General features: G+C 33.3%; 1 protein-coding gene across 1 annotated transcript in view; it reads left to right on the forward strand.

Moving 5' to 3' along the window:
* The window catches only part of galnt18a (UDP-N-acetyl-alpha-D-galactosamine:polypeptide N-acetylgalactosaminyltransferase 18a), a 149491-nt gene that overhangs the window by 49067 nt on the left and 83155 nt on the right, over positions 1-17269 (forward strand). Inside the window, exons 2-3 of the mRNA XM_056451996.1 lie at positions 10656-10848; positions 12603-12769. Coding sequence (XP_056307971.1) covers positions 10656-10848; positions 12603-12769 — 360 coding nt within the window. The remainder of the gene's footprint in view (positions 1-10655; positions 10849-12602; positions 12770-17269) is intronic.

Consider the following 17269-nt stretch of genomic DNA (forward strand, 5'->3'; position numbering starts at 1 on the left):
AAACCACACTGAACTGAGCTAAACTGAACTGAACTTAAACTGAGCTACACTGTTCCAATTTACTATGACCTTTTATGTGAAGCTGCTTTGACACAATGTACATTGTAAAAGCGCTATACAAATAAAGGTGAATTGAATTGAATTGAATAAATCGGCTAGCATTTTCTGGCATTTTTTTAAAATCTTACCACACTTCAAACATGTTTCAGCACATTAGTGTTGAAATACCTTAGTTGTCTGAATTAAAGTACATTATGATGAAAGAAAGCAATACACTGTTGTATGGTATTTATTGCAAATTCTAATAGATCTCTTTTAATTTTTATCGTAATCTCTTTTTTTTTAATGGTCTGAAATATGATCACATCATCTTTTAATACATTTTTCATGACTTTTTTGATGCACATTATTATTTAATAAATTTGCTTACATTTCAGGATACTGTATTTTAAAAAAAACACTGAATGCCAAAACCAAGATGCCGAAATTCTATCTAAAATGTGCATAAACTATGATGTAAGCACATTTACCAAATAATGGGATGGCGAATGAAAATAGCTCTCTGTGTATCTGTGTTCAGCTCATTTAGAGTCATGCACTGCTGGTTAATTTAATCAAGTAGAGTATCCTATTAGCTCCTAGTCATGCACATCTTATCTTACAGAAGCAGCGTCAGGCCAAAAAGTTAATGACGTAGCTTTAAAACAATTGTTGCATCTTTACAAAATCAATTTATCGTAGAAGCTGTGGGTGGAAAATGATATGCATTTTTTTATTATGGGTGTTCTTAAGTGTATGTAGCTCTGCAGATAACGTTAGACTTTTTTAAACTGTTGCTAAGATATTAAAAGGATTGGGAAATAAATTTTAGTAATAGTCATTTGAGTTATTTCAGCTTATTTTTAGTTAGCTGACAAGGCAGCATTTCTCATTTTGCAATCTGTTTTTGCTAAATCATTTATATTTATGTTATACTTATTTTATATATATATTTAATAACTTTTTCATTTTTTTTAGGCATCTGGACAACCTGCTGTCTAAGGTTTCGTCATTTACCATATCAAATTGTCATAAAAATTATACAACTGAAACATACTAATCATAAAAAAACATTTTCACAAAATAGGTTATTCTGTTTGTCTAAATTTTGAGTTATTTCACCCTTATAATTGATTTTTTTTTAGATAAAAGAAATAAAAATGGCCAATTAAAGGGTTAAATAATTTTATAAACTTCAAATTTACGCAAGGTTCAAATTAAATTTATTTCATTTAAAAAAACAAACAAACAAAAAAAAAAACAGAACCAGGTGACCATTTTTCACAGTAAATTATTAAAGAGCCCATATTATGAGTTTTTGAAAATGGTCTTTAATGCAGTGTGTAACACAGCACTAAGTGAATGAAAACATCCAACTGAGAGTTATATCTGAAAGTGCACCTTGTTTAAAACAATTGATTTTTTTAACAAAATAGTCGACACAGAGTCAAATAAATAAATTGTATTGGGTTCAGATCTTTTGGCTGAACGCATCGATGTCAATATGGTACATCATCAAATATGTAGTGACAGAAAAACGTGAATGCACTTTCCCTTCAGACACTAGCGGAGCACAGGGCATCACGGGTCTGATCATTATGCAAAGATGATGATCACTTACAGATGGAGATTAGGCTGTGGGGAATAAACAGTTAAAGTTCATTTTGCAACAATACCACAGTATAGCCAACCTAGTGCTGTGTTTGTTGCAGTTACAGTTCATAGATACCCGTTTCTTCTTCCTCCGGATCATAACATGTGTAAGTGTAATTAAAAATTTTGCCTTGTTTTCTATAGTTTGAACAATATGTATTTAATTGTGTGTTGCAACTTGTAATCGCTGGTAATAAGTGATCGGCTTGTAATCACTTGTCTATTATACAGGGTGGGCCATTTATATGGATACACCTTAATAAACTTATTGGGAATTTCACAAGAAAAAACAACTTTACTTTATTCTTTCATGAGTTATTTACAAGCCCCCTCTCCTATACTAATGTGCCACAAACAGGACGTTAATATCACCAACCTTTCCCTTTTTATTAAGGTGTATCCATATAAAAGGCTCACCCTGTATATCAGTGCTTGTACTGTATCTCTCAGGTTAAATCTTTATGGGGCTATTCATATACTGCATCCAAAATCATGTTGAAAGCACAACACATGCTTCTTCCTTTACCAATTTAAATGGTTTTCTGAGATCGCGATTCTCTGCCATTTGCCTTTGCTATGGCCACCATCAGCTTTTCCTCACACAAGCGGTGCGGTCAATTTTCAAAACGGTTCAACTTAAGCCACTGTGTGGATTAATACTGAATGTGTGTCGTTATTACTTGGGGTTACGGTTAAGAGTAGAGTAATGCGCTGGTGTTTAACTGCATTGCTTTAATGCATTCCTATTTCATAGCTGTGGTGGGCATTTCTCTCTTTCTCGCCAATCACAACAGACTGTGTCATCGAACCAATCAGCGCAGATTAGCATCGTGCTAAGGAGAGGTTTGGGAATAAATGAATTGCTGAACAAATCAAATGGGAGTGGTTGGGATAATTAGGTAAAAATAAATGCATATTGTAAGACAATGAAAGTGTTTTTTTTACCTTGCATGCATATCAGCATTGTTGGAGACCCTTAAAACCAAAATATAACCTTTTATAATGGAAAATAGGTTCTCTTTAAATACGTTTTTTGTTGGCTTCATTGTCTTTAGTAGCCAATGATTTAAATTCATAAGATGCAATTGTGTTTTTAAAAACCCAATGTACATGTAGCTGTTAGCTTGCATTTTTTAAATCACCACTGACCACAGGTTCAGCTAATAACCTTTCTCAATGTTCTATTGCGTAAAAACATCTCAGATGACCTGAAGATAAACTGTAAATGAACAGAAAATGTCATTTTGGGATGAACTGCCCCTTTAAAATAGAGTCAGCGCTCTGTTGACCCTCTGTCTCATGCTCTGTTCAGATGGATTTGACAGCGCTGCATTAGCTCAGATATGTTACTCATTCGGGTCATACAAGTGCTCTCATCTTCAGTTTTTGTGCTTTGTAGGTCGCATCCGTCGTCAGACAAACACGCAAAAGCACAAAGCTCATATAACGCGCTCAAATCTCAGAAAAGCGATGGTGTCGTGATGTTTGCAGGCTGTTTGCATGTGCTCTTGTCAGCTCAGTAGTTTGGGTTTCATGCGGGGCGTCTTGTTTTACATTTGCTCCACAAAGTTGGCAGTGACAGGCTGACGGCAAGCCACAGGCGAGGTCAGAAACACGGGCCGTTCACTGTGACGCAAACCTCCTGAGGCTGACGGCTTAAAAAAAAGGGAACAGCTTTGGTTTAGAAATGCTCAACATGAATATTTTTTATAACAGTATTTGGTAAAGCAGTTGTTTTCCCTCGTGACATTCTAGGGCAGAACGAGTTTCTTTCTTTTGTGGAAATCTTGAATAGTTTTGTGTTTCTCAAGTGATGATTGTGGAAAATGTAGATTATGAAGCAGAAGTGTTATAAATCCCTGTTGTGGTATTTTAATTGTGTTTTTTGTGGCATTTGCAGCTCAAAAGCACTGGTCTTAGTTATTTTTTTATCAGTTGGATTAGGTGAAAGGGTGTTGTTATTAGAGCAGTGGCCACAATTTGTTTGAAAAAGTATTTCAAAATCGTTATTCTCTCGCTGTTCTCTCTTAAATTGTTTCTGTGGTTGGTGGGATAACCAGTGTTGGGGGTAACGCATTACTTGTAATGCAAGTTATGTAATAATATTACTTTTGTAATGAGTAATGTAACACACCACTTTTCAAAATTAAGTAATAATAGTTGTTACTTCTTAAAAAATGGAACACAAGTTACTTTTTAATTTAGTTTTGCTTTTTTTTTTTAAATTGCTGAATTAAAATGATTGTAATAACGTTGAATCCCGCACACAATAAGAGAATGCAGGAACAGACAGAAATAAAAATGGCTTACATTCTGCGATAGAAATATTCTCTTTATTTTGAACACATGGAAGAAAAGGAAAAGAGAATTATCTGAATGGACAGTGATTTGACTTTTTAATAAAACAAAAGAAACAAAAGTAGCAAACACACGTTGCTTTAAATTATTATTAATCTGTATATACGACATGTATAGCTCTTGGGTCAGGAAGTTCTCCGAAGAGAACATTAACCTACATTAATGTTTTTGTGTTTTTTTTTAAAGGTAAATGAAGGTTACACAGTGTTTTGTTAATTGCAGAGCTCCTAAGAAGAAGAAAAGTCCCCTGTAAGTTCTGAAAGAGATCAAGCTTTAGCCAGGTCAGAAAAAGTAATGCAAACGTAACTCAAAAAGTAATTTGAAGCATTACTTCACACAAAATAGTAATGCAAGTTACTTTTTTGGGGAGTAACTCAATATTGTATTACATTACTTTCTAGAGTAACTTTCCCCAACACTGGCGATAACCACTGTTCTGTCAAATAGAGGCAAAATTCTAACCAATAAATCAAAAAAAAAAAATCGATTCTGTGCTTAGTATTTAACAGCAGATCACAATTTAGAGCTCTTTTTAACCATTAGCTCATTATTATTATTATTATTATTATTATTATTATTATTATTATTATTATTATTATTACTATTATTATAAGTATTATTATTACTATTATTATTATTATTATTAGTAGTAGTAGTATTACTATTATTATTATTACTATTATTACTATTATTATTATTATTATTATTATTATTATTATTATTATTATTATTGTTGTTGTTGTTGTTATTATTATTATTATTATTATTATTATTATTATTATTGTTGTTATTATTATTATTGTTATTATTATTATTATCATTATTATTATTGCTATTATTATTATTGTTATTACTAATATTATTATTATTATTATTATTATTATTATTATTATTATTATTATTATTATCTGTTGGGTTCTGTGAAAAGGTGTTGTGATTAGAGCTGTGGTGACAAAATGTTCAAGGAATTGATTCTGAGATTATCAAAATGCATCAATATTCTCTCTAAAAAGATTCTGTGGTTGGTCTGATAGCCCAGTGTTTAGACAACAGTTCTTTGGGTGACCTTTTCTGATCTTGTCCCTTTTTCTCTCTCTCTCTCTCTCTCTCTCTCTCTCTCTCTCTCTCTCTTCCAATTCACTTCCTGTTATTCTACTCACCTGTCAAAAAAAGGCAAAATGGCAAAAAATTCATCTTTAAAACTATCGATTCTGTGCTTAGTATTTAACAGCAGATTTAGATTAGTTTTTAACTGTACAAGATTGTAAATACAGCTCACTATGAGGGCTCTTATAATCTGCCTAAACTGTTGTTTACATCTATGATTTAACATTTAATGATTATTTTAGGTTTAAGTGGTATTTGTAAGGAATTGGATGCAAGCAGAGTACAGCTGCTTGTAAAGCATACAGTGCCATCTACTGTTAAAAACTAAACTCAGAATTATTTTAAGAGAGAGTAGCTATACGTTTTGAAAAATTGCAGAACCCATTTCCTGATTTTCAGTTGTGATATAATGTAGAATTAATGCATGTGAAATCGAAAGTTACAATGTTTATTTTTGCTAGTGTACATTAGCTATGTTTCCATCCAAAGATGCAAGTTAAACTTATCTTCAAATCTGAAACATTGCATAAAAATATTTGCGAATAAAGTACCGTTTCTGGAGACTGTGCATGGTACTTACGGACTTGTGTAGTACTACTGCTTCTGCTGACTTTCAGCTTCCCCCAAATCCATCCGGTTACTTGACTGATTCACATTGAATAAATACCTGTTTAAATGTCAAAATCACATAATATATTCAATCATTCATTCTTCTTTGGCTTAGTCTCCTTTTCAAAGGTCGCCACAGTGGAATGAACCGCCAACTATTTCAGCATGTTTTACACAGTAGATGCCCTTCCAGCCACAACCCAAAAGCCCACATAATATATTGTTACCATGAATTAAATTACTTATTCAGTGAAATAGAATTTTGATCATACCACCCATCCCTATCCTTCATTTATGATCTGTGTGATTTTTACAGCCAACAATCATCTTTCTCTGATTCATATCACTGTATGTGCTTTTGTTTACATGATTTTTATGACAGAAATATTCTTCTTTCAGCCTCTCCTTTCACTCTGATCTGACAGCTCCAGCACTTCAGTCTCTGTTTGCTACTTTTATCATCTGGATACAAAAGGGTTTAGATCTTTGTCCAAATCTGAAGTCATTCTTTTTTTCTCCTGCTTATCAGAGTGTTCGTCTTGAGTTTACCTGAATTACACACTGAACTCAAATTCTAAACACGATAATGGAGGCTTTTTGGACTCTGCACTGTTATTCATCTTGTTGTTTGATTCTAAGCCAGTAAAACACTTGCCTGATTTTTTTTTTTTATGTTTTGTTTTGGCCCAGTCTGAATCTAGGCTGAATAGAGTTCAATGAGGTGGAGTTTTACTGTAAATAACTTCCAAAACTCATGTCTTTCTTGTAAATTTTATACATTTCTTTTTAAGTTTTTAAATTAATAAAGTGTAAACTTTCTGAAAGGGATAGTTCACTGAAAATAAAATTTTACTCAATATTTACTAACTTAAATACATTTAAATCTTTTTAAAGGTTTAAAACCAAACTTTATTTATCTTATCTTTATTTTGTTGAAAAAAGAAGACGCTATTTTTGACACTACGTCTATAGTAGAAAAAACAAATACTATGGAAATCAATACACTATCTGACAAAAGTCTTGTCATTGATCCCAGTTGTATGAGCAACAAATATTAACTTGGCTTTTAGTTATAATTTGGAAAAGTGACAGAAGGTAGATTTTTCTGATGAATTATCTTATTGAACTGCATCCCAATCATCACAAATACTCCAGAAGTTGTGAGAGGAGGTGCGAGAGATTCACAGAGTGTATGGTAACATCAACAACCTGAGGTACTGTATCAAGACATTTGTGCTGCCCATTACATTACAGACCACAGGAGAGGGCAGATCTTCAGCAGGATAGCGCTCCTTCTCATACTTCAGCCTCCACATCAAAGTTCCTGAAAGCAAAGAAGGTCAAGGTGCTCCAGGATTGGCCAGCCCAGTCACCAGATTTTAACATTATTGAGCCTGTCTGGGATAAGATGAAGGAGGAGGCATTGAAGATGAAATAAAAATATCTTGATGAACTCTGGGAGTCCTGCAAGAATGCTTTCTTTGTCGTTCCAGATGACTTCATTAATAAGTTATTTAAGTCATTGTTAAGATGTATGGATGCAGTCCATACACAATGTTCATTATTTTTCCACTGCTCCATGACTTTATGTTCTATATTGTACATTATTTCTGTTAAGTGACAAGACTTTTGTCTAAGCAAAGTCAGACCTTTCTGTCCTAATTAAATAATTAAAAATCAAGGTATCATATTTCTTTCTAAATAAGCGTAATCTAAAGGCTTTTTCCTTTTATATAAGTCACTTCTGATACCAAATGATCAACTAGAAGTCAAGTTATTATTTACTGTTCCTAAATCTTGGACTTTTGTTAGGTGCAGTTACAGGTTTTCATCTTTCTTCAAAATATCTGCTTCTGTTTTGAACAGAAGAAACTCATAAAGGTTTGTGAGGTTTGTGAAGTTAATGGTGATCAATTGATGACAGAATTTTCAGTTGGGTGAACTATCTCTTTAAACCAGTTTGTAGTTTTTTGAGAAGCAAATACCATCTACAGTAGGATAAAATTTTTGAAATGTGTAATAAAATGAATTGAGTTTTTACTTTCTGCTTAACTAATTAGAGTCAAAGTCTGAAAAGGTTGAGATACAGAATAAATATATAGTAAAAAACAAGTAAAAATATCTAAAATTACATTTATTTGTAAGATATTTTGACTTGTTTGTTAATTCTCTTCTGTGTAAAATTAGCTGGTTTTAGAATGTTTTGACATTTATTCAGAAAACAATACTTTTTTTAATAAATATGATAGTAAAGCAAACAGTATGAAATGTATTAAAGTGAAGTAATAGATTAATTTTCCCTGAATTACATTTATTTTTATTTGTGAACATTTGCCTTAAGGTTAAATTATTATTATTTTATTATTTTTAAAGCAATGTATGTTTACCTGAAAAGCCAAAATTAAAATGGTGATGGATCACAATTATGCTTAAAAAATCAAACTTTTATCTGAAATTAGTTTTTTACAAAAATTAAATGTAATAATAATAAAAGATATTTAAAGCCTAGAATGATATTACTTTGCATCTGAAACAACTATATACAACAAGATATCTTTACAGGTCACATATTTTTAAAAATGTAAATAAAAATCTTTATCGTAGTGGATTTTCATTGCAGTATGAAAACAAAAAAAATAAAGTCACAAAGTAAAAATGACCATAAATTATTAGTTTGTTTTCTTTTTTTTCTTTTATTAAACTCTGTGTGTAAATCTGTTGTTTTTTTTTGCCTGTGTAGTGAATCTGCTCTGAACATCAGTGTCTGCAGTGCTGAAGATGAATGAATCTTTCCAGATCCACTCTCTGCTGTGGCAGTAATGAAATAACCTCTGCTGTTAATTAGCATTCCTTCGTCACCCGCACTGACCTCTCATCAGTCTTACCTCTCATATTTGCAGTGAAAGAATGTATTGAATGTAGTGAAGAACAGATTTCGGAGGAGAGATTTCTCTTTCTTCCAGACCTTGATGGGATTGTTGACTTGATGAATGGAAGTTGGTGAAGTACTGGACTCTAATTTGTGTGGTAATAGATTGTGGACTGCATTTGGCTGACATCCATTGAAAAAGTGCTGTGCTGTTGTCATACTGTAATACTGTAGTACCACAGATGCTTACTGTTGAACTAACTAACAGGTATATAAATGTATAGGGTATGTTGTGGTTAGTTACAGTGTTCAAAAAACAGAGAATTATTATGGTATACAAACAAAAGTACTATTTTTTCATGTAAACAAATGTATTTTTTCCATTATGTGAAGTTTATTTATAAACTAATTTCGAGACGATCACGTGCTTATGATTTATCACAGCCGGTCTCATATTAGCTAGTCCTAAGCTACTATAAATAACCACAGTCTTCAGTCCACTTTATCTTCGTTTGGAAGAAACCCCCCTTCCTCCCCATTCTCCTCCTTTACCATAGATTGGGCGGCATGGCGGCCCAGTGGTTAGCACTGTTAACCCCACAGCAAGAACACTGCCGGCCCTGGTCCTGCCAGGCCGGTGGGCGTTTCTGAGTGGAGTTTGTATATTCTCCCCGTGTCCGCGTGGGTTTTCCCCAGGTTCTCCGGTTTCCTCCCACCATCCAAAAATATACATTATGCATAACAGACTTAGCAATCAAGCTTTCGTCTAGCTCCTTTTTATCACATGTTCCCTTAGCTATTGCAGCAGGAGAGTTCTGAGAGCCACCGAGCTCAAGCTCCCCTCTCGCTCTGCAAATGGGAGGGAGCCCTGGGCACGAGGAGCCCTTGAGCTCAGGGCTCTCTCCCAGGACAGCATGCCAAACAAGCTTTTGATAGATCATCAGCTAAGTGTAAACACTTGAAGTTGTATTTGTTGTGTTGGTATGTGTTGTTTTATGGAATTGTTGATATTTGTGCCTTATTAAGAAGAAAAGCAGCAATAATAATATTAATAACAACAAAAATTGTAATATAGTTGTATTTCAATTTTTCATAAAATGCTGCATATATTGTTTTGATTGTTAATAATAAGCATAAACAATAAATTAAATATATACATGTATAAATTATGCATCATTATGCAATATGCCTTATAAAAATATATATCAGTTAATGAATACAGAGAATAATAATAATAATAATAATAATAATAATAATGATTATTATTATTATTATTATTATTATTATTATTATTATTATTATTATTATTATTATTATAAATTATTAATTATTAATTATTATTATTATAAATATTTGGGTTATTGTTTTGATTAATACAATAATATTAATAATAATAATAATAATAATAATAATAATAATAATAATAATAATAATAATAATAATAATTGTTGTTGTTATATTATTATTATTATTATTATTGTTGTTGTCGTTGTTGCTGTTGTTGTTATTATTATTAGGTAATTATTATTGTTGTTGTTTTTGTTATTAATTTTACTATTACCATTATAGTAGTAGTAGTAGTAATAATATTACTATTTATATTAATTGTAGTTATTAATTGTTTATTACATTTGAGAGAAAACTTTAATAAAGAGTATTTATTGATTACAGTTTTTATTGCTACAAGTGTCGTTTTTATTAAAAATAAATTTAAGTATTAAGTAGTAATATTAAGTAAAAACAAATTTAAGTATTCATGTTGTAATAATTATAACAATAAGAATCATTATTAATATTTGTATGTATTTTTGTATGCCATTTCTACATTGTTTTGTATCTCTGTATTAGAAATGACTCTAACATTGTTTTGTATCTCTGTATTAGAAATGACTCTAACATTGTTAACTCTGCTGTATGTGTGTGTATGTGTGTGTGTGTGTGCGTGTGTGTGTGTGTGTGTGTGTGTGTGTGTGTGTGTGTGTGCGTGTGTGTGTGTGTGTTTGTGTGTGTGTGTGTTCAGAGAAGCCACAGTCAGATATCGAGGACTCCGCTGACCTGTCACTCTCAGAGACTTTGTTTGCACACTGGGGTCATGAGCTGGGGCCCGAGAGCCGAAAGGTGGCCCTCAGAAAGTTCCAGTACTACGGCTACAATGCCTACCTCAGTGACAGACTCTCTCTGGACAGAGCCGTGCCAGACCTCAGACCTGACGGGTGAGAACAGACACTTTTACACACCTCCAGCTTCACACTCACTGTCACTTACAAATGGACATACACATGAACATTTCCTCAGAAATCTCTCTCTTAGTTAAATGATCACACTTGTGTGTGAACAAATTGCTCATTTGGTCAATAAAACCAGTGAAATACAAAATATCTTTACATTTATTTTATATATTTACGTCAACAATTGTGAGATGGAATGGAAATCTGTGTATACGTCCAAATGTAACACATATGATGCATTTAGAGTTTATATTTAATCATATAATTATAATTTTATAATTTTTATCTTTTTAAATTTTTTACATTTATTATAGATATATTATTATTACAAATGTAATTAAAATTTTAATTATTTTTTATTACTTTCTTTAATTAAATACTTTTGCTGCAATGTGTTACAATATACTGTATATCTGAGCAATACCACATGAGTAGCAGTACGATGTGGCAGTGTATATTGGCACTGGTGGGAGGCGTGCGTGCCATATCACACTGCTACAAGTGTAATATTGCGTTTATACAACAGTTCGATGGAATAATCGTGTGTATAAAAAAGAAAATCAAACACGTAGAGTCTAAAAACCCTTTTGTATGAGGAACTACTTTCTTCCGCTATTCATTCACATCTGCATCTGACGTCTGAACAGCAGAAACTGTTATTAATTCACCAACGTCACTTTGGAGCTAGTATTTGAATGATTCTCTAGCGTAATGTATAAAGTGACGACAACACAGGTGATTTTGCTCACATTTTAAGATTAAAATGCATGAAATGCCATCAGTCTACAGAGATTTACCAGTATTTCTCTGTTGCAATCAGGAGAACACAATAATTATGCCCAAAAAAGCCAAAGCAGCGTAAACACTATGAGATTACTATTGTGTTTGCGATAAGGAAAACGCTAAACATGTGGGCATTTCTTCATTCTTTCTGTTTACTAAACTAGTCTGCAGTAGCAAAAATAGGAGACTCATTAAAAAAACAGATGGCCAACCAAAAAGTAACTCAGGGTTATACAAAGAGTGGCCAACACATTATACATGCGTTCCTAATATGTGAGTCCCATCTCACATTCAACACACTACAATTACTATGGTATAAATACAGCACTACAACATACAAAAGAGAGAGATCGACTTAAAATGTCACTTACCAGTTTAATAATGATTTGATCCACTTAAGCCGATGCTTTGTCTTTCAGAAATTATAAATATTTAAAAATGGGCACTAACCTTATTAATAAACTTCATACTATAGTTGCAATCTAAACAACTACATTCTCGACTAAAAAATCTTTTAAAGTACATTATGTTGTCCAACAGCAGCAATATTTGTCAAACTGTAGAGTGTCCTCTGCTTGTTGCTGTATATGGGCGGAGGGTGAAGGGTGAAAAGGCTGGATGAATGCTGCTGTTTACAGAATATCGCACGACTGTCACACAATCAGATTCAAGAACCAGACAGTACTGTTGTATAAATATCTATATTTAATGCCACAACCATATCAACAGATTTATACACGACAGTGCAATATTATATCTGCCGCAAGCACCTCTGTGTATGTGATTGTGCATTTCACTTTCGATAAATGTTTAACTGACATCAAAACAACCTTAAGTTTTTATTTAACTCAAAACAAAAGTCAAGAAATAGTGAGGAACATTTAACCCCAGGAAGATTTCTCATCCAGGATTTATAGTGATCCTGGATTTATGTTGTTGTTGTTTTACCCCTGCAGCTGCAGAAACATCTCATACCCATCAGGTATGCCTCAGGTCAGCATCATCTTCATCTTTGTGAATGAGGCTCTGTCTGTGATCCTGCGCTCTGTTCATTCAGTGATTCAGAGGACACCCGCTCACCTGCTGAAGGAGATCATCCTCGTGGATGACCACAGCAACAACGGTGAGCAGCATTTTTCATTTTCAAAAGAAAATTCTATGAATAAAAATGTATTTTGAATCATTTCTAGGGCTGAATGATATGGCAAAAATTTATATCACGATATATTTCTTAATTTCGGTCGATACGATATAATTCCGATATCGATATGGACAATATTAAAAAGCCAGGAAAAAACTGCCAAGAACGCACACAATGGATGTCTATACCATCAAATGCCTCAAACTGAATTTGCAAAGTCTTTACTACCTCCAGGCACTTACAACTTTTTTTTTTTTAATGAAAACAGTACAAAAAAAATTATGTTCACTTTTTATTTGTATTTATCCTTTACAATCAAGAAATGTGAAATAAACTATCAAATAAATAAAACTCTCAGACTCAACTCTATATATAAAATATATAGAGATAGTTCAATGGGGTTAGCTGGACCAGCGTGATGAACAGAAACTATTTATCAGCTTTTTTTTTTATATATGCTGAATATATATATATATATGTCCTCAAGCCAAGATTCGAACTCGGGACGCCCTAACCACTAGGCTATTGCGCCGACGTATATACTGAATATTTAACAATCAAAATAATACCAAAATTTTTAAAAGAATAAATAAATAATAAGGAAAAAGAATAATAATTATAATAATAAAAGTATATTCATAGTTCTGGTTGCTTTTCATCTTGAACGTCCTTTAAGGGTTCTATCTGTCTATTTATATTTGTGTATAATTACCCAAATAAATTAAAAAGGTTTAACATAAAATATTTCTTATATATTTTCTACAGTCTATTTATAGACTAATATTTTATATTATTTTATATAACACATTTTCATTATTTAACAGATTTAATACCTCTATTAATCACATTGTTTCTATTTCTTCAGCTTTGCAATAACCAGATTCCTGATAAATATATTTGTGAATTTTATTTTGTAAGTTTGCTCGAGTGCTATATGCCAGCATGCAGTAAGTTTATGTGAGTGTTAATTAAGGTGTTTTTGCGAGGATCGAGTATATGCAAGAATCGAGTTGTATGTGCGTGTGTTAATGTGGGTGTTTATGCAAGGATCGAGTTTATATCTATGTGCGTGTGTATGCTGGTGTGTGAGTGCATCAAGTTTATATGCGCAAGTTTCATACATGTTTTGAACACTCAATAGTATAGGTGTATATGCGAGTAATTTATAGGTATATATGCATGTGTTATGTATGTGTTAATGAACGAAGTTTGATTTAAATCCTACACGGTGCCTCATAGCCATCTGTGTTTGCTTCATTGCCTTCTCTTCTGACACCGCTGGTTTGAAGCTGCAGAGCACCGAAACTATAAGTTTATCGAAACTTAAAAAGCTGAACAACTTCCACACCACTGCATTAGTCTTTCCTTTCTTATCAACTATTTCGTCTGCAATCCTACTTGTGGAAGCTTGTTTATTCACATCTGTATTCAGACTCACTTTGTAGCTAAAACTGTCTGCGGCAGAGCTTAACCAACTGCTGAGCGCTGGCAGCGTGTCTGTGATGTACGTCATCACGCAAGTGACATCATGCTCTTTCTGACGGCTGAGCACTGACTGTCATTCAGTGACAAGTGATAATGTAGAATATTTTACATTTGTAATAAAATATATATATATATGCAAATTTATATCAAAATACCGGAAATGGGTTTAAAAATCCTATCACTGTTATTGAAAAAAATCTTTAAAAAAATTATTGTCCAGCCCCAATCATGTCGCTGAATGAATTTGCGTCACTAGCTCTGTTTCCATCCAAAAATGAGAATTAAATTTATGCTCAAAACTGGAATATCATATATAAAAGACTTGCAAATAAAGCATCCAATGAGTCAAAGAGAACAAAACCGTCACTTCCTGATTAACCAGCCTGATCTCATGAGAAAACATAAATTTTTTTAAACGAGTTCAGTCATATGAAATTGTACGATTTTAAAAAGGAGGTGTGGCACCTAACCCCACCCCTAAACCCAACTGTCATTAGGGGATGAGCAAATCGTACTTAAATGTACGATTTAGATCGTATGAATTCATACGAATTAGCCACTAAATCAAAAAGTTATGAATTGCTGTGAGATTGTGTTGGATTAACTGCTGCCAAATATCAAAAGTAAAAACTAAATTTGATGTGGTAGGAGAAGCTTCATGAATCGTTTCTTTATTTATACATTATTTGGGCCTCAGAAGACAATGCCAACATGCAATGAATGAATGGTGGCGTTTGAAGGTGTCAGACACGGAGCACAGATGCTTTTGACAGTTCTGGAGGTTATTAATAGTATAGTAACACTAATACTGAAACGGTTAAGGCGTTTTAGAATGACCAAAGCAACATTTCAGATGTTTTACAATGTGCTCAGCCTGCTGGTTTGTCTATTCACACACATTTTTATCATCACATGATCTCTTATAACAAAATCACAAGACTTTTTTATTGCGCATACTGGAATTCGTATGGTAAAAGTGCTTATAGACTGTAAAAGATGTGGACGCAGTATCCGTGACGTCACTTAAAGGTTTCTGAAGAGCGCAAATGAAGCTACAAATAGGCATGGCCAACCGTCCCATTTTGTTTGTGCGTCATCGCACCGACCGGGGGATACCAAATAAGAGTAAAGAGGCGGAACTACAGATGCCTGCTAGCATTTTGCTTAGATGGGCTTTTCTTTGGGAGAAATGCTTAATACTTCATTACCTGTGACTCGTTTGTGTTCTGACCACATGTGCTTGGTTGTAGACTATATCAATAAAGTGTTTAGACTTTTGAAAACACTGTTGTAACACATCGAGCCACTAAACATTGGTCTTATGAAGTTTTTCTACAGGAGGAAAACAGGAATTACTTCCAAATACTTCAAATATAGTTTGTGTTAGTAAATGCAAGGCTATTGATGAAATCCAGGCATAACACTGTATGACAACGCTTCAGATGACTGTTTTATAGCCTACAGCTAATCAATCTGTCAAATTCTGGAGTGCATTAGACGCCTAAAGAATATTATAAATTATAATTTATCTAAAATTAAACAAATACATTTGTAGAGATGGTATATAAGTGTATAATTTCACTCACCTGGAAAATAGAGGCAACTTGAATGGTTTGTGAGCACAATAAGTGTACACAGCATGCCATATTATCTGATAATTGTAAAAAATAATTCCTAAAGGCAACTGACTGTGTAAAGCCACAGAAAACAAAACAAAAATACGATGTATATGCCGAGCTCAGTGGCTACTCAGCCGGAATCAGCTGAGGTGACGAGACAGCGAGCAACGAGGCCTAGCTGTCACTCAAGTGGCCACACCCTTAATCATGCAAACTTAATAAAACGGATTAAAAACAAACATCAAAAAAACAACAAAAAAAATCACCCCCTCACAGTTGTCTTGAAGGTTAATATTAACCATCGTTTGTACCAGGCTGTAAACATGTTTTTATCAGCTGTAAAATTGGCCAATTTAGCATTGCAGTCAGTGAACATCTGGAGTTTATAGAGCCAGCCCCTTAAAGGCGAATCAATGAATTGCAGTTTTCCTCCGGATTGGCTTCACGAGGAAGACCGGGATGTTGCGGCTTGAGTCAGAGATTTGACAGTCACAATCTATAATAGCTATAATGCTAAGTATTTAAACCTTGATATTAATTGTCTTTGGGACATGATATCATAGGAAGCAATACTTTCAGTTTCTGGAGAGCTTTTGATTGGCACAGAAACATCTTTGTATCTAACTTTGATCAAATAAATGGGGCCTTGGTGAGCAGAATGAACTGTTTAACTACACTGAAAAATGTATTAGTAGTATTGTGTTTATATAATGAGTTTTTGTTATGAGCTTTTGTAGCCATTATTGAACACTAATTTCTATACTTTGGCTCCGGCCTTGGCACCGTATTTGGCTTCGGTGCTGCTCTTTGATTGGTCAGGGTCATGCAGGGACTCTTTCAGTGCAGATTGATTCCTGTCTGACAGATTATGATGAATAATGTAGATGAGTGTGGATATCTGAGGTCTGTACGATGAGAACACTGGAGGATTATGGACAGCAGATGCACACACCTAAATCTTTCATGCTTTGGCATCAGAATCAGGACGTTTCTCTGTGAATGCATTCTGAGAGCATTTAATAAAGAGAAATCATTACAGTATCACAGATATACCCCTGATGTTATATTCTATTGAAGTGTGTATTAATATTAATATAATAATATTATTTATTTAATATAATCCGGTTTCCCCTACAGTCTAAAGACATGCGGTGTAGGTGAATTGAATTATGAGATTCCCACTCTTTTAAAGATAAATAAATAAAACATTAATGCACATCAGTAACTCTCCAGTAACTTATTTAATGCATGTTCCTGTAAGAAAACATTGTAAATCCGGCGACTGCAATAAAAACCCTTGAGAACAACTGTGGTCGGAACCAAAGTTCACAGGTCTGTGTTCTCTGAACTCTTCTGAAGTGGTGGACTTCTCCATTCT

The sequence above is a fragment of the Danio aesculapii genome, chromosome 25 (genome assembly GCF_903798145.1).
Source record: "Danio aesculapii chromosome 25, fDanAes4.1, whole genome shotgun sequence".
NCBI lineage: Eukaryota > Metazoa > Chordata > Actinopteri > Cypriniformes > Danionidae > Danio > Danio aesculapii.